Raw genomic sequence first — 24910 nt, forward strand, 5'->3', positions numbered from 1 at the left:
AAACGTATGATGCCTTGGGTTTGATTAAAATCATGCTCAATTCAATTTGCGACTATCTTATCGACAACACATCTAGGTCACAATCGGCTCGTCAGCCTTTTTTATGAAACATATTGTCTTTTGTCAATGTGAGAGATGATCAATAGGCTATAAGCTTAGAGCACGAGGACACCAATGGGATTAGACCCGAGTAGAAGAACGTACTCACTAGGTCGGCAGTGCGTAGCTGCCGAAGTCAGTTGGTGGGGGGATAAAGTGTACTTTGGAAATTCTAGGAAGAGAATTCGGAGGATGCGAAGCTCTACTAAATAATCCTACAAGCTTGCGCAAAGGCTCGTAGTACGTGATGATCAATAGCCCACGAATTTTGTTTTGGTTATAGAGATTCTTTTTTATCCAAACATGCTTTCAAAACATATTACGAGGATTGTATGAATTTAGGTGATCAAATACTTTTACCTCATACCCACTGGCAAGACCTCATGCGATGTGGACCCGACACCAGCCTCAAAGTTGCATTTACGGATGCGGGATGCCTAGATATAAGACCCAACCGCAGCGGACGGTCATTGAAGTGATTTCTACGAAAAAGAGGCTATAATCAACTTCATCGTTCGCCACTGAAGCCATAGCTCTTGACCCGACTGAAGTAAAACGCCTTGTCATTCTTCAACCCAAACTCGCCCCAGTCATCCGTCAACTTATTGTAACTCCAAAAACTCTTCCAGTTTAATTTGTTGTTTCGCGCCTTACCCGCGCTCTTCATACTGAACTCCATACGGTACATATATTTGGGGTCAACGCCGTCAGTTTCAACGACTAATTCACCCTCTGCTTCATTGGGCGCCACATCTGGGTTGTGGATGGAGGATGAAAGTCTCCAACGGCCCTTAAGTGCTCTGGATACAATGGCAGATGGAAGATGCGGTGCACCTCCCTTTGCGTGCTGTTGTAAGAGTGGTTTGGTCAGATGATGCACCACATCTGTGGGTTCAGTAGTGGTGAGGAGGCTGATGACGGTGCCGTCACGGAAAAAACGCAAATAGCGGTAGTAAGTCACTATATGTACGGGGCTGTTCCAAGTAATGTGGTTCCCAGAGGCATGACCGGTGCGAATATAGTTCACTGTGCTTATATAGCAGCCGTTGAACCGGATTCGTGGTCGTTGTTGGAACATGCGTTGCCAGGATGGGTAGACCGAGCCGTAGAGCGCATTGGTTGTCGCTTCACTCTCTTCAGCGCGTCGCTGGAAAAGCTCGCCCATGGTGACGGTGTCGTCATCGAGCTCGTGGTTGGGATCGAGTTCTTCCCAAGAATGTCCTCGTTGCCAGTGGTATACCATGCCCCCAAAGCCAAACTCGGCCCCAAGACAGATTCGTCGCCAAATCTGGCTCTGGGTAGCGATAAGGTAGGCGAACCGCTTGCAGACGCGGGAAAGACGCATGAAATCACCGACATCAATAACGGCCACATCTCGAAGAATATGGACCAAGATTTCTTCGGGCAACTCAGAGATGGGACATGGAGGCTGGGGCATGCCCTCAATCACTGGCGGGGCAGCCTGGACGCCTAGGCCGGCAAAACTGGCAATGAGATCGGGTATTGATAGGACGGGGGCGCTTTCTTGTGAATGATGAGCGGTATTGGGCACCGTGACAGCGGCATTTGAGGGATTGGGCTGAGCTGGTTGCGCATCTGCCGTCTTTTTCTTCCAAACACCTGGGAAGTGTTTGTCGCGATAGTCCTGGTCGACCCGGCTGTCCATCCGGTAGGCTTTTCGATAGAGACTAAGACTGTCTCCCAGCTTGCCAGACGTTTCGTTGTCGACCGCCTTCTCATAGTACTCAAGTGCTGTTTCTGGCTCTTTGTCGTGCTCTACTGTGTCATCTCGGGACTGGATGGTCTTGCCCCTGTGCGGGTCAACATCAAAGTTATGAGTCTGGACGTAATCTTCCTCATGGTCATGATGTGTTGTATCTTTCGACGGTACTCTTTTATGAGTATGATCAGTTTTACGTGGTGGCGCTATCAATGAAATCGGAGCCTTTGAGGGACCTGCTCGAGCTTGATGCTGCTGCTCCTGCTCCTGCTGTGGTGGTGCGTTCTTGGACCGTGCCGAGACCTCAGCACGCCACTGTTCTCTGAAGTTGTCTAACTCAGACTGTATCTCCGATGGTTTCTCCATCGTGAAATATAATATCCAATATGTAGTCTAGGACAGTGTAATGGGCTTATTAGTCTAGGGGTAAAATTCAATGAATGTGGTGGGGATTTACAAGTGAGATTCTATTGTAGACTCGGCTGGATTCCTCACAGTCCTGCGATTGATGAACGATTCGTTATATGCAAGTCGCACGTCAGGAGTCATCCGGTGAGATCTATGTAATAATGTCCGTTTATCTGCGATTATCGTTATCTATGATGGAAGTGGTCCCGATTGGTCGGGCCGGCTAATGACGACAAAGGCGTTTCTCTCAAAGAGCTGGAGCGCAGAGAGTCCAAAGGTCTCCAGGGCTCGTTTTGGGGCAACTTCAAAGGCTTAGGTTGGCATGTAGGCCATGTAGGTACCGCATATTCAGCTGCAAGGTGGAGCTGACAGATAAGTTATGTATGCCGTAACAACCCGGCCTTTTTTTTTTTTTTGGTTGGCCCTCCGATTTTCATGACGCGCAGAATGCTCTGGAGCAAAATTGGCCGCGATCGCTGCAAGCCGTCTGAAATCACCATGATCTTTCGCCCCCTAAGTTCAGATATGCTAGCCACATTCTCCAAATCCCCACGATAACCCAACACCATCCTCTCCCTTCACTTTACTGTACCATTCCAGTCGGATCGTTCATTTAAAATCGAACTCGGAACTGCACCGTAGGGCTATCCCGGAGACCCGGGATTCCCCCAGACAATGACCGCATCTCAAAGACACGGCGGACGAGAACACGACAGATTATCCATTCCGGAAGATGCATTCGCAGGCGCCACAATGCTCTCTTCTAAAGATGACGGCGTTGACGAGGTGATTGACATTTCAGCCAGCCAGAAGATGATTTCGGCCATCTCTGGCAGCTTAGTGACTTCACTACTCGGTGCGTACCTCAAATTCCAGTTCGCCATGGTTTCGTGACCTTGATGGGCTAACTTTCCCCTCGACAGTCACACCACTCGATGTTGTCAGAGTAAGACTTCAGTCGCAAAGCACGCCACACGCCTACACGGCCGATCTCGCCAAGCTTGCTGCTTCTTCGCCGAGCGCCTTCCGGCCATCGAATCTGGGGGTCACGGCTTGCTGCCGAGAGGTGTTTTTCATGAACAACAGCGCCGAGCTCTGTGTCGCTGGACCTAGAATCGACGCATTGGGAGGATCAACCGCAGCAGGTGATTGTGCAGTGGAGCAGACGCAAAAGAGAGCCTTCAACTCCACATTTGATGGCCTGAAAAAGATCGCTCGTAATGAGGGCATCACAACCTTGTGGCGCGGCCTATCGCCGACCCTAGTCATGGCTGTTCCCGCCAATATCATCTACTTCACCGGTTACGACTGGCTTAGGTACAATGAAGCGAGCCCGATCAGCAAATTGAAGTCGGATGGATATGCGCCGCTTCTTGGTGGCTCGCTTGCCCGAATCCTCGCCGCCACTGCCATTGGCCCCATCGAATTATTCCGAACGCGAATGCAGGCGACGTCAGGCTCTACAACAACCGGCCATTTCGCCAACACCATGAACAGCATGAAGGAAATGGTGGCCGAACATGGCACTCGCTCGTTATGGCGAGGCCTCAACTTGACCCTTTGGCGAGATGTACCCTTCTCGGGCATGTATTGGTGGGGCTACGAAACAATAAGAGGCAAGCTTACAGACATGCGCGAGGAGCGCCGCGGACGATCAGTCGAGAGAGAGAACGGCTCACGCCAGAGGGCTAGAAGCCGATCGCAGAGCCAAGAGAATCACACGGCGACATTCGTCGACAGTTTCGTCGCAGGTGCCGTTTCTGGTTCAGTTGCATCTGTTGCTACTATGCCGTTCGACGTCGGCAAGACCCGCACGCAGGTGTTCAGGGATTCAGCCAAGAAGGCTGTTGGCAACGGAGAGAAAGCAGCAGCACCACGACAAAAGTCCATGACCGAGCTGCTCTGGCATATAGTCAAGACGGAAGGTGTTGCAGGGTTATGGAAAGGCTGGATACCAAGGACACTAAAAATTGCGCCTAGTTGCGCCATCATGATCAGCAGTTACGAAGTCGGAAAGCGAGCATTCAGGAGCATCAACGAAAAGGCGACGAAGAAGCAGAAGAAGCAGAGAGGAGACTAGGCCGGCGAGCTTTGATTTCACGACATGTTTCGCCGCTCACTATACATTTGCATTGGCAGGCGTTTTGATTGTATTATGATACCTACTCTTGGCGCAGTCTCTGGCCGGAAAAGTAAACAGTAGACGTTTCTTGGCGATTATAGCGGAAAATCACATAGAAGAGTAGTTGGTGCAATGGCCTGTATACTATTAAGAGCATGAACGCGTGGGGCTTATACTACAAAGCCTCGCAAAGAGAGAATTAAACGATAATGCAGATCGATACTCGTCCAATGCTTTGAAACCCATGTAGTCTAGGTTAGTACAGTAAGTGGGACATGAAATCCGACCTTGACGGGGGCCGCGCTTGATCAGACCGCAGGAGCCCACTGCTGGGTTTTGGGGCTCGCTCATACGGGATAGATGGTGATGAAATTGGTTATTACTTGCTTTGCGAGCCAGTCGAAACAACCACTGTATTTTGAGTTTGCAGCTACTGCAACGTAGGGCTCCCGCCTCCGGATTGACCAATTAGCCTCGTAGATGTAAAGGACATCAGCGATGAGGTCATGCAAGGGCCGTGACGCGAACTTATTAACCTAGAGGGCTACGCGTGCGCGTCCAACTTAGCCAGCCTTCACCGACAAGGCTTCCCGACTGGATACTAATATTTGTGTAAACCGCAAATTCTCATCAATTGAATTCAATGTTTCAGATTTGAAATCATCACATCACAGACTTGCCAAGATTCAGTTCCCAAGACGTTTTTCGGCCATTGCCTCCAGCCCTGCACTACACTATCAGATCAGTCCTCGACTTTGCACAGCACTAGTCCTCGTGCAAGTAATTACTGTACGAAATCCTGCAACCCGATATCGCACCCGCTCCACCTCGACGACCGCAAGGACAGACACCATGTCTTCCAATCTCAAACGTAAAGCTCCATCGAGCATGGACGCAAGTAAAAAGGCCAAGACGACCAATGGAAACGCAAGCATCACATCATTCTTCGGTGCCCCCAAGGTGGTCTCCTCCTCGACACATGGCTCTTCCCCGGCACTCGAGGCTCCCGCCCCTAAATTCAACAAGGAGAAATGGGTATCCAGCCTTACAGACGAGCACAAGAAGCTGCTGCAGCTCGAGATCGATACACTAGACGAGAGCTGGCTGGCACATCTCAAGGATGAAGTCACGAGCAAGGAGTTTTTGGACCTGAAGCGGTTCCTAGACAGAGAGATGGCTGGCGCCAAGAAGATCTTCCCTCCAAAAGAGGATATATACTCCTGGTATGGCTTCCCTTCCCCAGGATGTAGTTCGTCGCCAAAGCAAAGCCACGTGCCGCACTTGGATTGTGGACGAGGCAATCTACGCATGCAGCTTGCACACCCTGAATAGTAGCTAACATATCCTCTCGCAGGTCCCGTCACGCACCTTTCCACACTGTGAAATGCGTGATCCTCGGCCAGGATCCTTACCACAACGTCAACCAAGCCCACGGCCTCGCCTTCTCGGTGCGGCCGCCGACACCCGCGCCGCCGTCCCTTAGGAACATGTACACATGCCTGAAGAAGGACTACCCGTCCTTCGTGCCCCCGCCGAACAAGGGCGGCCTGCTGACGCCCTGGGCGGACCGCGGCGTCCTGCTGCTCAACACGTGCCTCACGGTGCGTGCGCACGAGCCCAACAGCCACGCGAACCGGGGCTGGGAGAAGTTCACGCAGCGCGTCATCGACCTCGTGGCCCAGAAGCGCACGCGCGGCGTCGTCTTCATGGCCTGGGGCACCCCGGCCGGCAAGCGGGTCGTCAAGGTCGACAAGAAGCGCCACCTGGTGCTCACCAGCGTCCACCCGAGCCCCCTGAGCGCGTCGAGGGGCTTCTTCGACTGCGGCCACTTCCGCAAGGCCAACGACTGGCTTGTCACGCGCTACGGCGAGGGCAGCGAGATCGACTGGGACCTCGTGCCCAAGGCCAAGGACCTCAAGAAGCAGGAGCCGCCTGAGTCCAACAAGCCGGAGTCCGAGGCCGAGAAGGGCGAGAATGGCGAGAAGCTCACCAACGGTGCCAGCGAGGCGGACAAGGAGAAGGCCAAGGAGGAGATGCCGCCCCCCGTTGTGGTGGCCGGCGAGGTTAAGGAGGCGAAGAATAGCGAGGGTGTCACGGAGAAGAGCGAGGCCCTGGAAGAGGAGGGCGAGGACGGAACCGCCGAGGTCGATGGAGAGGAGAAGTGATATACGCGCTCATGATCACGATTTCTGAAGTATGTTGAAAACAGGTCGGCGTACTTGGACATTTTTCATTTTACAGTTCTCTGAGCCCATGATGGAATTATGGTTTGGCAGCATTTTCTTTTTTTTTGCCGCGACACGGTCTTTTCAGGGGCATGCTGCTTGGCATTCTAGTTGTATAAAAGCACAGGAACGAGTTCGCGTACCGGATTTAGCTGCGATGTTGGTCATCGGACAAAATAAAAGTAGCAATGAATGACACGCTTTTGTTTTATTTTATACTTTTTCTCTTTACGGGAGAAGTGAGGTAGACCTGTGGATTGTTGCTATCTCGTTTGAAGCATTGCATGCCTGTGTCATACATACTACTCTTCGTAGCTACTGTATATAGTATGCCTATGGATCATGTCACCCGAGCAAAAATCACTGGCAAGGGGCTTTGGTCTTATCAGCCAGCAAAGAACTGAACAGATATTTCAAGCGAGGGAGAGTCGTTCGACGTGGGCAACAGCCGTTTACTGTACGATATAGTCATTCGGCAATAATGCTAATTGTTAGTCCAACCACATTGTTACGCCCCATTCTACCTGTGCCACAGATACCCCTTTCTCGACGAAGACGCACAAGTCGGACAGAGTAGAGCATTGTATCACGGAAACACGGTGAAGTGTCACTGATGTTATGAAGTGTCATACAAGGTATACACGTCCCGAGAACCACACAATTTAATTCCGCAACACAAATTCGGTCAGAGAACGTACATGTGTCCAGGCCCGTATGATGGTCCAGTCTAGACTAGATGGTTTGTTGCAGATCAGGTAGACACTCAAGAACGAGGGCAGCAGGAAATATCAACCGAATCGTGTGTTTTATTATTATTGTTTGAAAGCATTGCTCGGCCATGAAAGATCATCGTTACCATCCGGGTCGAGACTCATCCGATCTTGGTCCAGCATCAAACCCACAGTCGGAAAGTGGAGATGTGGAGACGGCTGGGCGACCATGTACGGAGTACCTGGCCAACCCAGACAGTTGTACTGCTCCGCTTCGGGCTGGATACCGCTGACTCAGATATCGGACTCCTTGCAATGTCATGGACGAAGAGTCCTCGTTGTGGGACAACGATCATCTTGCGCATTTACTGATCAAGCTCAGCAATGGCTTTCGGTGATACTCGCGGGTACAGGGTCTCGGACATTTGTTTCAAGCAGCAGTAGCGCTGGACCTAGTTGAACAGTCAAGGCTGTCAGCTAGCTTGTAGGTACCTTGAGTGACATTCATGCAACAAGTCAAGCCACCGCTGTATGACCCCCCGCTGGGTATAGCATGCGGCGTGGGACAGAGGCACAAGCGTTGGACCAAGATATACGCAGCTAAATCGAAGAGGAGGGAGAAGGAGGTTTGAGTGGCAGAGTATAGCGAGTCGAAGACTTCTGTGGTTAGGTTCAGCCAAGGTAGCGGCCCGTCAAATAGGTTTAGGTTGCAAGAGTTTCTCGCGTGGTTGACAACTCATCAGATGTGAAAGTGCGGTCAAGTGAGTGGTTAGCTAAAAGCCAATCGCATTGCTGGAAGTTGGCTAAGGTTGAGCTGATGGGTTGGTGCTTCATGCATAGCCATGCTGGCAAAAGTTTAGAGTGGTGCCGTGCAGAAATAACATCCAGTGGATTCCAAAAGCTGGGTCAGCTGTGAAAGGAGCACTGTAATCTTTTCGACACCGAGCACGGCGCGAGAATGAATGTCTTTCCGAGACCAGTGGGAGATGAAGTTGTGTTGACTCTGAATACCTACTAACCTACTGCATCGGGAGATATTTGGTAGCACAACAGAGTTGGAGAAAATTGGGGAATACCGGGGTGACGCGACCTTCCCCCAGTCTTGTAAGTTAAGATGAGATTGTGCCTGACAACGACACGCTCGTTGTATGTAATGGCTATCCGGCTCAGTCCCTGGGCACGGCAGGGCATGGCATGGCAAGATGTCGGCGCTGGGATGGTGCTGGGCAGAGTCGTCTCGGAAGTCTGAAGACATCCCCAAACGATTCGTGTTCGAGGCAAAGCAAGCAAACAGACGAAGCTGCCCCTCCACGTGGGATATGTTGCAGCTTTATAAGTACGGGGGAACATTGTGGGAGACGACACAGACGCATGGCTGTATGGGATAGATTCTGCAGTGTGAGGACAGGAACAAGGACAATATAACTTCAAGACTTGATTGATCAAATCCAATGTGCAGAACCCTTGAGCGTGCATATCGCTGTGATGTGATTTGATGCGATGCAATGCGATGCGATGCTGAAATATTGAATGATTTGCATGGTGTGTTGGTTCTGGAGGGATGTACTAATAGTGGTTGGACAAGAGCTCCTCCAATTTCCAAAAGGTCAAAGCTCCTAAACTTTCTGGAGCTTTAATTGATGGCGGCAAATCGTCCAGGTACTAGACGTGCAGATTACAGCGGGTAATGGACCTGTCGTTGATTGATGGCAACACTAAACTTTTGTGGCCTTGCCCAGTTGGGCATTAATGATATTAAGTGCGGCTTGCATCAACCCACCCGTCGCACTTGATGCGCGAATGCAGCAGGGGACGAGGCACAAGGGGCCAGGGAAAGCCACCCAGGATTTCCATGGAACCCAACCCTGTAATGTAATCAGAGGCCGTCTTTTTCATGTTGTGACCATCCCAGATTGCTTGAGCCCAGAGACGGATGGGGGGCGTCCTTGAACCCCTGAGATTTAATCCTCATCGAGTCAAGTCGCAAGACTCCAGACTCAAGGCCAAGTCAGTCGTTTTCCGACTCGCTGCTCCGTGATCACCATCGTTATTGCCTTGTCAATCGCCGGTCTGCCTTTTTATGTCCTGTCCAGCAGCATCCTTCTCCACGATATCACGCGCTGGTGTTTTTCCCGCGACTTTTCCCTTCCTTCTTTCTTCTGCAGACATCAGATACCCTCATTGGCCCATTTCACTGATCCAACTACCGCTCGTTTATATCCTTTCGAATCGCAGGGATTGTAGCAGCTTGCTTGTCCCGATTCGAACACCTCTCGAAATTATTTTTTGATACCCGAAAAAGACCAAACGCCTCCCCCCCACACATGTCGTTCGCGACCTTGAACAGCTTCACGACCTTGAACCACGACTTCTTTCTTTTTCCACACTACATCCGATCGCAGCCCCTCCCCAATTGCTAGTCTACTGTTCTTTCTTGGTTTGTCCTGTATGCCAACAAGCCGAAAAATCATTGCATACACCCGCTGCGAAGCGTCAGTGCCACAATGCCGAGCCTCTTCTCTCGGATAAGGGGCAAGGATGGGAAGTCCAAGAAGGGTGCCGGTCTCACCGACCTCACAAGCCAGCTGCCCTCGAAGCCACGATGGGACGATGCATATACGCGAACTGAAGTTGAGCCCGAGGAGGTTGTGGAATTGGTTAGGCGCTGCACTGAGGAACTAAAGTCAAGGGGTATGATATCACTGAACCTGAACGCTTCGTGGAGAATAATACGACTGATGGCACTCTTCTCTTGCGGTGCTGGAAGCTAACTCGTCGCATAAACCAGCACTCGATCATCCCTTTCTTCTGTTACCATTCAGACCAACTTCGGATCCAAGCGCCGTGCGCATATTCATCCGACATTTCTTCGATGCCAGCCATAACTTACGAGGGGAAGCTCTGGCGCAGGAGTTGCGCATGACCGAGCCCATGGTATGTTGCAGCAATTTGGGTTCCTACTAGTCAGGGTTTGCCGGCAGCATGCTAATGTTGCATAGGTCATTTCCGGCGTTATCAAATGGTGCTGGAGTCGCATTCAGGGTGGCGTGGTTGGATGGGATGCATACGAGCTCTTCAAAGTCGGAGAGTCGGACTCAAATATGGCGCGCAATGCTTTCACCACATTCATCCCACTGAGCGTGGATAACGATGCGCGGTCTAAGATCATATTCGACTATTTTGACCTCATGTCTGCCGTTGCAGCCCACGGCAAGTCAAACGGCTTCGGAGGCCGCAAGCTCTCTCGCATGGCGTCCTGGTGGGCGTTCGAATACAAGGACACTGGCAATGGATTTGACGGTGGTTACAAGTTCTGGCTCGGGTATGTAATCCTTTGCGCCATGCGATATATCAGGTTCTCACGTTTCTGACTTGATGCAGGGCTGCCGATGCCACCACCCATCTGTTCTTCGCATATCTCCGATCTTTAGGTCCTGAGACTGTTGTTGGTGGGATCTCCATGCTGCCTCGGTCCTTGCAGAAACTCCTGCACGAAACCGAGTACCCTCCACAAACCCCATCTTTGATGCAGTCCTCCACATACAGGGTCAACATGATTGTCGATACTGTATCACCGACTCCATTCGCGCTTTTGCGACGCGCCAATCACTTCCAATATCGCGATAGCGACAGGGCGCTTTACGAGTATTCCGAGTACGAGGATCCCGTTCGGGCCCTTACAGAAGAGTGCCGTAGAGTCCTCAAGGCCATTTCCCTCGCAAATCAATCACAAGTCTCTAGTTCTAAGGTGTCTACGGGGCTGAGAGATGCATCTTGGTCTCGCTTTGAGGATATAGGCTTCGCCGGCTCCTTGGACGAAGACGACGTCGAGGACGAAGCGCCAAAAAGTCAGCAACCCCGGGGTCTGAGGACGACACCTGCCTCCGGAGGACTAGGTGGCGCCAGGCCAACGACACCATCTTGGGCGGATTTTTTGTCTTCCGGATTCGTAGATGATTCGCCAAACAGCCCTACGAGTCTGCTACCCCCTGACAAGGTTTTACCGCCAATTGATGCAAACCTCCGACAGCGCAGCTCACAGTCGCACAGGCCGCGTCTAGAGTCCAATCAACAGCTGGAGCCTGGTGAGTTGGCGAGCATTAACATGTTCGACTTCGACGATGCGTTTTGGTGGGTATGGATGAGCAGTTTGGCCCCCGAGGAGACCCCAGAACGAAAGGCCGCCTTTGGCCGCTGTGCTATCATCGAGACTGTCATTCGCTCTGGCAGATGGTTGATTATGGAAGAAACAGTAAAGGGTGCCGCCGCTGAACCGGACGCCAATGCTTATATCGCCGAGAAAAAGGGCTTCTTCAGTTGGACCAGACGAAACAAGGGCGTTTCTCGTTCTAAGTCAACTGGGAAAAAGGGCCACGACAAGAATGACCGGCTGAAGCCAAGCGCAACTGTGGGGGCTGGGTTGAGCAAGACCAGTATTGGACCGGACCAGCAGGCCAAGATTCAGGCTGCAGCACTGCAGCTTCAAAGAAGGGAAGCCCAGGAGCAGTACAAGCCTTTGCCACAGCGACGTGGGCGAACAGATACAGAAGTCATGAAGGAGAAGACTAACAGTGTTCTCACAATGCAGCCTGTTATCATGAAAGAAGCTTCGCCGGCAATGAAATGGGCAAATAAATACGACAAGGACGCTATTCGTGAAGCTTACCTGGGCAACGTGAATGCTGGTCGGGGCCTGGGCCAGGCTACCATGCAGACAAACGGTTATTCAGAGAACGGGGAGACCCCTACAAATGGTGCGCATTACCCCGAGGTACCCGAGGAGTCCCCTTCAATTACTTCGCCGGTCACTTCGAAAGCACCTGCAGTCCTAGAGCCTCGAGTACCCATGCAAGAAGTGGAGCATCCTGCCGAACCAGAAAGACCTTTCGATCCCGAACGCAACATTCACCCTGCGGAAAGAACGGGACTTACGGGACGCAACTCGCCATTACCTCCCACGGGGCGCAACTCTCCACTACCTCCTCCGCCTCAAGAGAATTCTTTTGAAGCAGGACGTGAGACTTTGCTGTCACCAGAGCCGGGGCACAGCCATGATCAAAAGCCCAAGAAACTCCACAAAGACGAGAAAAAGGCGAGCGGTGGTCTCCGTAAACTCTTCAGTCGTCGAAACCGCTCATCTAAGCTTCCAGAGAATGCTTCCAACGATTTGAATGCAATGCTCGCACAACAGCCTGCAGCTGCTTCTCAACGACGACTCCAGCCTATCCCGTCTGAAACAGCCGTTAATCGACCTGAAGAACCGGATTTCGTTACGCCTGCGGAGCAGCCTGAAGATTTGGAGTTTGTTCACTCACCAGCTTCTCCACCCGTGCCGGAGCCAGCATACGAGGCCTCCATCGACGATGATTTATCGCGTGTTGACACGGCTGACGCACATGAAGCGCACCACGAGTTCTCACGTTTTGATCAAGGGCCGTTAGCAGACCAGCCTGCATTTGTGCCTGGAGATGAATATAGCGAGGACGATGCCACACCTCCCCCCATTGCCCGCCACACGACCAATCACAGTCCTCAGTCCATCTCTTCAGATACAGAGGAACAAGCTGCGCCTTCACCTACAGTTCCTATGCAGGACCGATGGGCACAAATTCGCCAGAATGCAGCGGCTCGAGCTCGGCAAAGCGAAGAGCAGAGCAGGGGCGGGTATAGTAAAACAACTGACGATGACGACAACACTAGTGGTGAGGAGAGTGAGTAAATTCTCGATCTATGAAAGGGACTAAGCTAATTCCTCAAAGCAATCGAAAGTCGTGTTGCTCGCATCAAGGCCCGCGTGGCTGAATTGACAGGCAACATGGAGGGTACAACTGCACCAGGTAGTCGAACGCCTCCGAGACGCTAGGGACGAATTTTTGAGGACAACGCCAAATTTGATGCAATTTAGGAGCGGCGTTCATCGGAACTATTGTCGACTCCTCATGGGAAACACCACGTAATGGCCTTCGAATGTCGTCTTTTTGTCTGCCATTTTCGGTAGTATTTCCCACCGCATTTCCACCAACCCCTAATACGCCTAGCTTGTTCTTCCTTCACTTTAATTCCTATGATACCACTAGAAGAATTTTCGAGCTTTTGTTTTTGCCAGCAAGCAAATTTGTCACTTTCTGTCACATAAGTTCTCCCGAGTTCAGTACCTTTGCGCTCTTTTGGTTTTGTTGAAAACCGATACATTTCTGCGCCGCATGCTCTCCAATGGATAATATTGCGCCTAATCCTTCAAGCTTACCGATAGACTGGAGTCTTTCAGGACTATTCGTCTCCGGTGATTGGTTGTTCCTGATTTCAGGACTCATGCATTGACGGCTTGGGGCTAATGCCGACGAGGGGATGGGAGATATCATTATTGCGTGTAGGGCAGTTGCCTAATAGTTGAGGTACCTTTACCCAATGGAAGTTGTTGGCCTGTGTCTGCCATTCTTGCTATTGGGAATGACCTGGTGTTTCCAGCTGAAGTCTTGGGCAAACTTACTCTAAAACAATTGGATCGTGGACGTGGCAACCAACCGCAAGGGATTTGTTCTACACCAAATAAAGAGGCTGACAAAACCTAGACTAGGAAGAAATCCCAAAACTTCAACTCTTAAAAGGTTAGTCAAGGTAGAATCTTGAAATTCATCGTTGATAAGGCCACGAATCCTGCATTGAACATCCTATTAGGCTAACATATTATACTCCTACAAGGTGTATATGCTTGCTGATTCATGAATTAATATTCAGTATGTTGGCATGTCTAATATTCGAGATACCTAGATAAACGAAAGGCTAGTATGTTGGAACAGGGCACGTCGAGCAGTCCGAAAATCATACATAGTCACATAGTCCAGGCAATGGTGTCCGAAATTGGCACTAGACTAGTAACTATTCCTGATTTCAAACTTAGTCCAAACCTTAATGAACGTCACCTTGGTCGGCACACTTGCCCAGGTTCTCCATATCTTTTTCAGCTCGGGCAGTTTTCCTTATTAAGAGATCTCCGTGTCGTGAGTGATACTTGACGGACATTCTCACTTACTAATGGTGGATTCTAACTGGAAGTCATGGTAGCTGCCGACGCGCACAGCGAACTCTCGCAGTACATTGCTCGCTTGCTGCTGGAGCGCTCTGACTGGCCGCTCGACAGTTTGAGTAACCCCGTGCTGCGCATCGAGGCCTACCTCGAAGATAGTCCCCGGGCCGGCGAGAGTGAAACGGTGGCGTTTAGGAGACAGCCCACGCCCGTTTTTAGTCATGTTGTTGATCTGGCAAGCCTCAAAAGGAGGAGTATAAGAGTGTCCAAGCCTCAACCAACGAATGCCGGCGAGGTAGAATCACAAAGTCCTGGGGATACAGTCACTACAGTATTACCCGGTAGAGGCCCAACCGCGCCCGAGGCAGATGATGATGATGATGATGACGATGATGATGATGGTGATGATGAGTCTGATGCGAACTCGGACAGTCAACGAAAAGGCACTGGTGGGCTCAGACCAGCCAGGTCAGATTCGGCTATTGTCGAGGAGACAGATAGCCAAAGACAGATTCACAGCGGGGACAAATTTCCCAAGCGGCGGAGAGTGAAACCCGAGGGTCATTTTCTGCAGCCTTCGACCTTGGACAAGCTGATCGGCGGCATCTGGGAGCAGCTCCACGGCAGCGTCAGCCTTGATCCCCAGAGTCTGGTCGAACAGCTCCAACTCAAAGGAAACGAGAGTAGCGGCGGAGCGGGCGGGCTCGCTATGGCGCCTCCGATGACGGCCACTTTACGACCTCTGAAGGCGAAAGGCGGCAGGGCCGAGGTGGCAGGGCCTGAGACACCCGATGCATTTAGCAGGAGCAACATCTTCTGCCGGCAGGTGACACAGGCAAGCCGGGCCTGCCGGTCTCTCGAGGTCATCGTGCAGGCGCGCTGGGTCGAGCACTTCGACGCGTATGTAGACAGCTGGGCTCACGCCAACCCAAACGTGCCGCGGAGTCGGTATAACAAATCTGCACTCATGGGAGCGTGTGCCGACTTTGGCTGGGCGGAGAAGGAGTTGAGGAACAAGATGTACGTGTGGCGAGGGTACAAAGAGATCAAAGACGCTGGTGGGTGGGCGGCCCTCGTGTTTGCCGGCATGGGTATCTACAGATTCTGCAAGTACCGCATCGGCTTCGACAGGGAGAGCATGCAGCGCCTGAGAAATCTGAAGCCTGCGATGGAGGTCGCGGCCGACACAATGCACCCGCAGTGGCGGCAGCTGCTCACGGTCGTGGGCGAGTCCCCCGAGAAGGCGTTCCTTGGGCATCAACATGATTGGGTTGTACAGCTGGACGGGAATGATCCCATCCCGCTCAGGAACACGTATCTTCATTGGGACCCGCAATTCAGTTACCGTCAGCTGGATGAGGCGGTCGTGGACGAAGCGGCCTGGGGCTGCGATGACCCGCGTTGGTCGGCGCCCCGAGACGACGTGGTCCGGGCAGCAGCACTCCCGCTGTGCGATACATGCGAGAAAGAGCAGTCCGACAACCCCAAACTGAACAACTGTTACTGCTTCCCGACGCTTTTCGGATGCGCCAGTTCGACCCCCAGCCCTGTGCTCGTCTTCAGGACGGCGGACGGCAAGAACAACGGCCTCCTCGCTCTCTGCGCTTTCGAGCGCGGCGCGCCGATTGGCGAGTTTGTCGGTCTGATAACGAAAGGACTTCGCGACGTTGACGTGATGGAGAGCTCGACGCCGACGTCGAGCTATCAGATATGGCAGGGGCGGCAGGGAAACTTTACGCGGTTCGTGAATCATAGCTGCAAGGCTAATGCGCAGTATCAGCGCTTCTCCTGGATGAACACGCAGAGGATCATCTTGGTGAGCAAGGGGATCGATGCAGCAATGGAGATCACGGTGGATTACTCGGAGAAGTATTGGAAAGGCTTGGATAAGAAGTGTTTGTGTGGGGAGAGTTGTTGTAGATATCGGAAAGGAAGCAAGGGTAAGAATAGCTGAGAGTCATTCATACAGACCAAACTAGTGAAGGCGAAGTAATAGACGATAAACAACATATATATATATATATGATGGCTCTCTTGTGCTAGCGTCTTGTAGGCAAGAGCGAGTCCCATCAGATGAAAACGTTTCTCCTTCCTGGCAATCCTCAGTTCTGCGTACCACCTATTTCACATTTAACTCATTGAAAAAAAAATAAAAAATTTAGAAGTCCTTCTGGAGAGTCCTTCCAAATTTGTACAAAGCTGTTAAGCATGACAACACCATTACGTTTATCTTAAAAGACATATAGGAGAGGAGTGTACAGATCTACGCAAATAGTGAGCGGTCGTGACCTACAAGGACAAGACCCCAAGAGCAACGATACCGCATTGTATCTCAGATATCGGACCTCTCTCGTCCCAGGCCTCGAAGCTGATTGGGCGACGGAAAATATGGCGGACACTGCTCACCGTCAATCTTGAACTCTATAGCAGCAAGGCGTGTAAGCCCCCCAGTTCAACCTAAGCAGGCAGCTACATAAGGTATCTTAAGTAGACATGACTATGTTGTAGGTTCTGAGAATACAGGAAGCATTCTAACTTCCTTCACGTGGAGAAAGACGAAGAACATCCCAAGTGTATAATAAGAAAATGATCACCCCCGTTCTCGCTTGATCTTCAATATCATTTCCACTTTTCTGGCCCACGTATTTGAATTCACAGCGAGGAAAAAAGGATTAATTCCTGCCACGTCAGGTTAGTCAGCACCCGGATCCTTTTCCTCGCCTGCGCTACATCCAGACGTGGATCCTCGGGCCGCGGTGGAACGACTCAGCGACTGCTCACGATCACGGCGAAGGATCGGAGGCCCTGTCCGAATCCACGGTCCAAACCGGTCGCTTATCTGTGATATTGGGCACCAGCCGTGATCGAGACGAGCACTACACAAGGGCTGGGGACAGGGATGTCACGGGGAGCAATGACGGCATGGCATGATTCCTTCATTGCATCCTCTATTGAGAAGTTGGTCGTATGGCTAGGAGAACTTGGCCAATACACTACCTTGGCACAAGGCGCTGTCTCGTGCACACATGAGGCTATACAGAGCTGAACTGTCGCAAATGCGAACATATGAATGGGTTTCAAATTCGATGAATTGAAGTTTTGGTCATGACCAAGGAGGGCTTGAGACACTTTAAATACAACGCCAGAACGCCTTCCATACTACAGTCGCCCGTTCGTACCTTTTCCATTAAAAATGTAAACCACGATGCTTGCCATAACAACAATTGAAATCCATTAATCATGCCTCATCTCTGTACGAAAAAAACAGATAGCATCTAATGGTATATAAGAGCTGGGTCCAAACGAGGGCAAAGCAAATGCCAAACGCCATAACATGCCTGCTTAGTAACGAATGAGAGGTATATGTCTGCCACCGCAGATGGTCGGCGTGAAATGGTGTCAAAAACTAGTGGGATATCCGACGTAAATAGATCCTAGCCAAGGAACCAAGCAAATGAAGGACGCTCAGTACTTTTAAAAGCTGTAAGTAGGGTGTTGTACACGCACGAATTGCGAAATAGACGAAGTCAAGTATTCGGGACAGTTGTTTTGAGAGGGAACGTTTCAAGTGTCAATTTTGACTCTTTTCGCCTCATAACCTTCTGCTCCGTCCGAGGCAGGACCAGCAGTGCTGATTTCGGGGCTTTTTCGCTTATTTGAAGTCTCCTCTCTGAGGAAAGATGGTCCTGTGCCGTGAACAGGCGTAGCGAAGTTGAGAGGACTGGGCAAGGTATTGCTGTCATTGCGCGAAAAATTCCACTCAGGATAGAAGCTGCTCGGGCTGGGCAGAAACTCGGTGTTCAGGAAACGGGAAGGCAAAGCCGAAACCGGGGTATCAATGTTCATATTGCCACCTTGTTGGGACTGGGAAGTGGGCCTGGCGAAGGGATTTGGTGGCCCTGTTGCTCCAGCGGAAAGGAGGGCAGAGGCAGATGGGGACGGTGGCGGCAAAACGATGCCAGGGTTCTCGGCACCATTTCTTCTGACGGGCTGAGCATTCGAATCTGTAGCGTTGCGAGGAGATGTTGTCATGACGGATTCTCCTGCATTGCTACCAGTCTCGGACTGTTCGTCCGGAATCTGAACCCTAAGTCTTGGCCGCGGTGCACCATCCCGCAAACTGTTTGACCTCGAAGGGGGCGTGAAGGATGTTTCTGAGATGGTGGGAACAGAGTTTCTAATCTTGGCCAATGTGGAAGCGCTGGATCTCTGAGGCAGTGGTGGAGAAGAATCTGCATTAGTTCGTGAGAAAGAACCAACATCTACGGACTGCGAGCGGATTCCATTGGTGCCAGGCTCATCTTTCAAACCCCTCGGCTCTGCGAATGAAGCCAAGTGTTGAGAGAGAATGGAACGGTCCTCGTCAATCGGTGTAAAGATACTGTGTTGTTTACGTTGCGGCATTTTCTTGATGGCTGAAGCGGTATCGAGAAAAGGTTGGCTGGGCTTTTCTGCAAAAGCTTCTGGTTTGGGTTCCATAAGGGCAGGCGGTTGAGGCTCCTGAGATGGCCTGTGATGGGACTGCTGAGGTACTTCCAGATGTTGTTGTTGATGTGACTGGGGAGGAGACATTCGAGGAAGAGGCTGCGCGGGTAGCTGCTGTGGGTGCGATTGTGGTGGTGACATGTGCTGCTGGTTCTGAGGAGGTTGCGACGGGTAGCCTGGGGGAGGGACAGATGACTGCCTCCGATCTTCGACGTATGGTTGCATCTGAGGATGTTGCTGATGTTGAGGAGGATACGGATTCCCATACTGAGGCGGCGGCGGGTGCTGCTGGTGCTGTTGGTGCTGTTGATGTTGCTGGTGCTGGTGTTGCTGCTGCTGGTGCTGGTGCTGGTGCTGCTGGTGCTGCTGGTGCTGCTGCTGGTGCTGTTGCTGGTGCTGCTGGTGCTGTGGTGGCATAGGATGTTGTATGTTTGGTTGCATGTTCTGGTTCTGAGGCTGGTAGATCTGGGGGTTGGGCATATAGGCATATCCATTTGTTTGTGGAGGCCCTGGAGGCCCAACATTAGGACCCCTTCCAAAGTCGTTCCTGGATGAGGGCCTTGAGCTCATCTGCGGTTGAGGAGTGTGGCCGCGTGGAGGGAAGGGAACGCCGTTGATGGGAGGTGAGGCCGAGGGAGTGTTCCGTCTCAGGTGTTGCGGGAAAGGGGCGTGGTGCGGGTTCTGGTAATGAGGAGGCATCATCTGAGGCTCGACAGAGCCCTCAAGCCCGTGGGGAGGAGTGCCGTCGCCATCGTCGTCTTCGTCATCGTCTGCTCCACCACTGAAGTCGGAGGGACCTTTGTGCTCGTTCGGACCACCGTGCTGCAGCGCGCCTTCCTGTTAGCATTACGGTTACACATCTAGGTTCAGGTCCAGGTCCAGGTCCAGGTCCAGGTCTGGGGTGAAAGTGTTGACAGGAGGTATGTAATACGCACATATGTGTATCTCGTAATGAGCTCGCGCATGTCAGTTGACGAGTACTCGTACAACTTCTTGTTGCTGCCAAAGATGAAGACCGCAACGTCGACGGAGCAGAGGACAGAGAGCTCGTGCGCCTTCTTGAACAAACCGCCTTTGCGCTTCAGAAAGGTACTGCAAGGACATGGCATTAGTACAGGACATGGGGGAAAGGCCAGCTCGCGACAGGGCGACAGTAGGAAGTATGAGGTGGGGAGGGAAAGCTTACACAGAGCGGTTTCTGTCATCCTTGATGGCCTTGATCTCAATCTTCCTGCGACCCATCTTGAATTATGGTGATATTAGATGGCCTTGTTGTAGCAAAAGAGTGAAGGCGCTCTGGCGTATAGTCAGGAGCGGGCGCCAGCGTTGAGCTTCGCCTCAGTCTTGCGGTGGTTATCCCAGCTTGAAGGCGATGGACCGATTGACCGATTGACTGCTTGCCTGCTCGGTGTCAGATTGGGGGTGATTTAGTGTTGGCGGTAGGTCTGGTCCTTGGTCTTCGACGGGGTCTGAGTCCGGGTCTAACGGCTCAATGGCGCGGGCAGATTATGTCAAAATGTTGATCAGATAAAGCTAACAACAGATAAAGATATTATAATTCCTTGCGAGCTGGGAAGGAAGAGTGGGCAGGTAATGCAAAGAGCGTGTGCCGGAACGAAATGAGAATAGTAGTAATAGTAATAAATAAATGAATAAATAAATAAATATGTCCGAGGCCGACGTGTGTGTTTTGGTGCTCGAGTCGAAATCTCGAAGGGGGGACAGATGGGTCAAAATATGAAACGCTCTTGACGGGACGCGGTGATGCGACAGGCGTGGGATATTTGAACTGTGGCCGTGTTGTACGCAGCAGACAATCAATTCAGAGTGCGCATGCAGATACAACAAATGTGTATAGCTTGCTCTTGTTCGTGATTGCAAAGATACAAGATACCCAATGATGCTACACTTGCAGGGCGATGGGGCTGAATCTGGCGTGGTTGATGCTAATAATAGACAAGATCGTGGGAGAGGGCGGACGGCATGCTTTTAAACTTCTTGGGAGAGCGGGACAAGTGAGAGGGAAAGACTTGAGACTCGAGAAGGGAAGGGGTGGGGAGTGGGTAGGGTGCTGGGGAGGGTGCTGCGTATGGGTCATGGTCACGGTCAACGGTCATAGTCATTGGTTCAGGTCATGGTCTGGGGTCCTCGGAAAGCAGGAAGACCAGACTGCCTCCTGCCAGATACATACAGTACCTAGAAAGCCCACACAAGTCCCTTGTAGACAGCCAGTCAAACAGCCGACCGCAGAGCTCTCTCAATGAAAGCAGACCTCGAAGGAGAAAGTGAGAGTGAGAGTGAGAAGTGAAAGTGGAAGTGGGCGGGGGTCAGACTACCGACAGCATAGGCCTTAGGTCTTCGCTTCTAATGCACCCATGTGGGCAGAGCACCGTTGAACCTCGACTACCTGCAGAGACCGTTGTTCCGAGATGGGCTCCACCGCCTCCTCGAAACCAACATTGGCCCTTTCGACACCCTCATTGATTAGAACCCTCCAAGTAATCGTCGCGTACGAAAATTAAAATTAATTTTTTCTCCAAAAAATAAAAAAATAAATCATCGTTGTCTCTCTTAGCCGTGATCGCTGATGACTGTCTTCAGTACATAGAGAACAACCGCCCACCAACCTCAACAATCATGGACAAGAGAGAGCGGGCCCGTCATCACGAAGTCGGCTCACTCCGTAAAATGCTCGCAATTAGCACTGGTGCGTTCAACACATCGACAACCAATATTGGGTGTGAGATTTCTAGGACTATACAGTATGAAAATTGGACTATGAGGGGTACGACAGGCATCGGTACGTTATGTCATGGATTTACCCGTTGAACCAATAACCGATCGTTTTAACCTTCTTCATCCTCAGCCTTACGGTCCTCGAGATCGACAAGAGTTCACCCAAACCTGGCCACTCCCTGCGCATCAGGTAACGAATTGCAGCTTTGATGTGTTGTGTACCTCTCCTCTTCCTGCTGACTTGATCAAATTGAGCCGGAAAACCCCAAAGTGAGCTTAGGTCCTTTTGCAGCTACCCTTCTTGAGACGCACGTCGTCGGATATCTTTAGAAAAGACCATGCTTCTCGAAAGCTGCTGCGTCGTACATTGGCATCAACTCACTGCTCTGGGTTGATGATGATGGAATGAATTCATCTCCTTGCATCTGCACGGCAGGCTAACCGCCTGCTACTATCTTCATCACGAGTCTCGATATACGTAGTGCCCATATCTTCTCGTTTCATATCCTAGCAAATCAATCAATGACCCAATCAATAGGAATCCATCGGAAAACATATTTGCGACAGCCGGATCGGTATTGCAACCTTGCCCGGCAGACTGGTTCTCTATACGTGTCCAAGTTTAGGCCGGCAGGCATCGTACCAAAGACCTAATTGCGATAGGCAATCTCATGACACTATCGTGAATCTCCATCATTCATGGCCATCTGTTCTCCTCGCCAAGCGAGCGAGCCCCCACCCAGTACAATTTTCCAGTAATTGGTAAATCACTTTTTTTTTTAGTAAATCACTGATCAGGATAGTGAGCAAATACCACTTGATCATTCACACCAGAATAATCGACGTCCCGAACGTCAGTTTCTTACCCATTCACGCGAAAAGTGTACATAGACCAATTTGTGGTTCAATGGCGTCTTCTATCCTCGGATACTGCCGTCATTCAGATCACATACTAAGCGCCGTGGCCTTGAATGACTAAACCAAACATTTGCTAGCGAATACCCTAAATCCTAGTTGTTTTAAGCTCCCGTTAATGGTGATTGGATCATCGCAACATCCACATGTGCTGCAAGTAATTCCAAGGCTTGGACAGGAACAAATAAGTGACGAATGAGGGAGAACCCCTGCTGGGCAAATCGTTTATGGTGGAACGAGAACGACGGAGCACAGGGGGCCAAGACAAGATTGCTAAAAATAGCTATTTATAGCAAGCCGACAGCTACCCGAACAGCTACCCGCATGTTCACCATGCTCCTAGTCCGGCCAATTAACCCTCGACAGCGAAAGTACTTGTGGGTAAATTAACCATCTTTCGTCGTAAGTGGTGACAATTATGATGCTGATCCTTGTCTGATAGCAATACCAACCACTGCAAGCAATCGAGGTGCAATGTTGGACTTTGAAGAAAGGCCGAAGCTCCTTGCGAGAAAGTGTTGATCAATGAAAAACCTCACACGACGCCAAACTGGACTTCCCCGCCTGATGCAGCTGCCGAATTAGGACATATGTTTCGATCTTCCTCGATGGAACCTTGAATGTTTGCAAACGGGCAATAGGCGATTTACGAAGCAGCGGCAATCACCATCAAAACCACCACCGTCCATGACGACCTCCCATCATCCTCGCCCTTCTACACGCGGTACGCGTGGTTGTGCTTACACTTGCAGCTTGGCAGGCACATGTGCTTGCTTACCTGACTCAACCCCATCCATCCAGTTTGCTTTACTGATCATCGACGATTGCCTCCTTGGCGAATGCAGTCATCAATATCCTTCTGTCTTATTCTCACCTGGAAGCCTCTTCCTCCGTTGTACCTAGCTTACGGTTGGTCAGAGTCAGGTAGACTCGGTTCCTCGTGGACACAAAGTAGTACCTTGCAAACTATGTAGAGTTACAGCGAGAAGATGGCGCACATGGAACTCGTGCTGACCATCAAGCCATCTGCAAGAACGGCCCTTGGTCATGGTTTCTCTGGACAATTAGCCGCCGAGTGGGCAATATTGTCTCTTTAACCTAGTACGTGCAGGGGTCGAGGGCATTTAACCCTTCTTAGGCATGCACTCAAAGGACAGCGGACCGCCTGCGCCGGCAGTGAAGAAACCCGCTGTTCATGTGCTGCGCAATCTTGGCACCGCCGGCCCAGCAAACAAGCTCGGGTACCTTTTGTCGTTGATGGGACTATGTATGCATGTTGCGCTCTTTCGTTTGCAGCAATCCAGCTCGTCCACTTGGGCTCACCGAGAAAATGAACATGCACGGCTCTCAATAACGTCAATTCGCACTTTGGCTGTGGCAGAGCCAAATCACATTCGCCCGTTGCGGCTGCTGGGGAGCAAGCGCTACATTTCGTAGAGCGTACAGATGATTACTGGAAACTGCATAGTGTTGCCTTGCTGAAAACTTGCTCACGACCCGAAGCCACCGGATTCAGAGGACTTCAGCACCATCCTCTTCTAGTCGCTTCAGTCATCATTTGTCTTTTCGTTGCGATAACGTCCTGCAAGAGGTGCACGTTCGCTTACTTGCCTCATCCTTCAGAAAAATGCAACGCAGGCGTTTCTGCACTATTGCACATCAGACATCACCTTACTAACCTCCTAAATTCCTCACTCTCACGCACGAAAAAGGCTTAAAAAAATTTCACACGCCAATGCTCACCCACATATACATAACGCACACGTGTTGTCATCACATCCCTGGCCCCTCTCTCAAGTACCTTACTTCACATACCACTCGACCGGATGCGCTTGTGAAAGGGGGGGAAGGGCGGGACCCACCGCCTACTTGGGGTCCAAAAAGCCCTACCTTATCTATAGACTTACATAGTGTAGGGGAGCGGGTTTTTTTGGCGACGGAAAGGGTTGCTCCCCCGGGGAGGGCATCATCGCACGCGCGACGATCTGCACATGCAGCAGCAATGCAGGTTCTGCTTGCTATGTTTAGCAACAACGCTCATACTTTGGGGGGGCAGGGGACGCACATCCCATCCGGCCAGTCGGTAAGCCTCATGGATGCAGACCACTTCTCTCTTGTTCCTAATTCTCTCTCTCTCGCCTGCATCGTTACTACTGTTTATTGCCTGGGACCATGCGTCCATGTTTCCAGAAACAGACCACATCGCTGCGATGCATCGTCCTGTACCGTACCTGCCTAAGCGCCCGCGCTTCTGCGACCACTTACACGACGGCCTTTCTTCCCAGTAGTCTGGGAGAAGGCTTGGTCAAGAGATGCATTGCATTGTCTGCGGATGTCTTCTCGACTTCAACACCAACCACAACAGTCGTCACGGATATTCATGAAGGTCGTTTTGGGTAACAATTGCAATTTCGCTGTTTGCGGCATTGCCATGCCTTGCTATGCCTAAGGGGTGTCCTTCTG

The 24910-nt window shown here is 51.3% G+C and overlaps 6 protein-coding genes across 6 annotated transcripts; 4 read left to right on the forward strand and 2 right to left on the reverse strand.

Annotated features, from left to right (window-relative positions):
• Positions 1-306: 306 nt before the first annotated feature.
• On the reverse strand, positions 307-2643 carry BKA67DRAFT_553823 (uncharacterized protein). The gene has a single exon (XM_046101934.1). It carries the CDS (start codon positions 2183-2185, stop codon positions 608-610), a length of 1578 nt encoding a protein of 525 aa, XP_045961188.1. The 5' UTR covers positions 2186-2643; the 3' UTR covers positions 307-607.
• BKA67DRAFT_553825 (mitochondrial carrier domain-containing protein) lies at positions 2635-4569 on the forward strand. Its single transcript, XM_046101935.1, has 2 exons — positions 2635-3083; positions 3151-4569. Exons 1-2 carry the CDS (start codon positions 2903-2905, stop codon positions 4305-4307), a joined length of 1338 nt encoding a protein of 445 aa, XP_045961189.1. The 5' UTR covers positions 2635-2902; the 3' UTR covers positions 4308-4569.
• A 336-nt stretch (positions 4570-4905) lies between these two features.
• BKA67DRAFT_600400 (uracil-DNA glycosylase-like protein) lies at positions 4906-6804 on the forward strand. Its single transcript, XM_046105323.1, has 2 exons — positions 4906-5572; positions 5704-6804. The coding sequence occupies exons 1-2, from the start codon at positions 5202-5204 to the stop codon at positions 6512-6514; spliced, it is 1182 nt and encodes a 393-aa protein (XP_045961190.1). The 5' UTR covers positions 4906-5201; the 3' UTR covers positions 6515-6804.
• A 2877-nt stretch (positions 6805-9681) lies between these two features.
• On the forward strand, positions 9682-13184 carry BKA67DRAFT_176230 (uncharacterized protein). Its single transcript, XM_046095250.1, has 5 exons — positions 9682-9975; positions 10052-10218; positions 10284-10606; positions 10666-12995; positions 13044-13184. Exons 1-5 carry the CDS (start codon positions 9789-9791, stop codon positions 13145-13147), a joined length of 3111 nt encoding a protein of 1036 aa, XP_045961191.1. The 5' UTR covers positions 9682-9788; the 3' UTR covers positions 13148-13184.
• Positions 13185-14201: 1017 nt separating this feature from the next.
• BKA67DRAFT_553832 (uncharacterized protein) lies at positions 14202-16391 on the forward strand. Its single transcript, XM_046101936.1, has one exon. The coding sequence runs from the start codon at positions 14343-14345 to the stop codon at positions 16263-16265; it is 1923 nt and encodes a 640-aa protein (XP_045961192.1). The 5' UTR covers positions 14202-14342; the 3' UTR covers positions 16266-16391.
• A 1323-nt stretch (positions 16392-17714) lies between these two features.
• BKA67DRAFT_176259 (uncharacterized protein) lies at positions 17715-20376 on the reverse strand. The gene is made up of 3 exons (XM_046095251.1): positions 19983-20376; positions 19732-19888; positions 17715-19618 (listed from the first exon to the last, which is right to left on the reverse strand). Exons 1-3 carry the CDS (start codon positions 20036-20038, stop codon positions 17876-17878), a joined length of 1956 nt encoding a protein of 651 aa, XP_045961193.1. The 5' UTR covers positions 20039-20376; the 3' UTR covers positions 17715-17875.
• Positions 20377-24910: the final 4534 nt, after the last annotated feature.

The sequence above is a fragment of the Truncatella angustata genome (genome assembly GCF_020726525.1).
Source record: "Truncatella angustata strain MPI-SDFR-AT-0073 chromosome Unknown BKA67scaffold_2, whole genome shotgun sequence".
Taxonomy (NCBI): domain Eukaryota; kingdom Fungi; phylum Ascomycota; class Sordariomycetes; order Amphisphaeriales; family Sporocadaceae; genus Truncatella; species Truncatella angustata.

Excerpts from the sequence above, each read along its gene's own strand:
- BKA67DRAFT_553825 (XM_046101935.1), top strand. The coding sequence starts at position 2,903 with ATGACCGCATCTCAAAGACACGGCGGACGAGAACACGACAGATTATCC. Across the intron at positions 3,084-3,150 it reads CTTAGTGACTTCACTACTCG|TCACACCACTCGATGTTGTC; the intron begins GTGCGTACCTCA and ends TCCCCTCGACAG.
- BKA67DRAFT_600400 (XM_046105323.1), top strand. The coding sequence starts at position 5,202 with ATGTCTTCCAATCTCAAACGTAAAGCTCCATCGAGCATGGACGCAAGT. Across the intron at positions 5,573-5,703 it reads AAAGAGGATATATACTCCTG|GTCCCGTCACGCACCTTTCC; the intron begins GTATGGCTTCCC and ends ATCCTCTCGCAG.
- BKA67DRAFT_176259 (XM_046095251.1), bottom strand. The coding sequence starts at position 20,038 with ATGGGTCGCAGGAAGATTGAGATCAAGGCCATCAAGGATGACAGAAAC. Across the intron at positions 19,889-19,982 it reads GATGACAGAAACCGCTCTGT|TACCTTTCTGAAGCGCAAAG; the intron begins GTAAGCTTTCCC and ends ATGTCCTTGCAG. Across the intron at positions 19,619-19,731 it reads TCATTACGAGATACACATAT|CACGGTGGTCCGAACGAGCA; the intron begins GTGCGTATTACA and ends GGCGCGCTGCAG.
- BKA67DRAFT_176230 (XM_046095250.1), top strand. The coding sequence starts at position 9,789 with ATGCCGAGCCTCTTCTCTCGGATAAGGGGCAAGGATGGGAAGTCCAAG. Across the intron at positions 10,219-10,283 it reads TGCGCATGACCGAGCCCATG|GTCATTTCCGGCGTTATCAA; the intron begins GTATGTTGCAGC and ends AATGTTGCATAG. Across the intron at positions 12,996-13,043 it reads CAACACTAGTGGTGAGGAGA|CAATCGAAAGTCGTGTTGCT; the intron begins GTGAGTAAATTC and ends AATTCCTCAAAG.
- BKA67DRAFT_553832 (XM_046101936.1), top strand. The coding sequence starts at position 14,343 with ATGGTAGCTGCCGACGCGCACAGCGAACTCTCGCAGTACATTGCTCGC.
- BKA67DRAFT_553823 (XM_046101934.1), bottom strand. The coding sequence starts at position 2,185 with ATGGAGAAACCATCGGAGATACAGTCTGAGTTAGACAACTTCAGAGAA.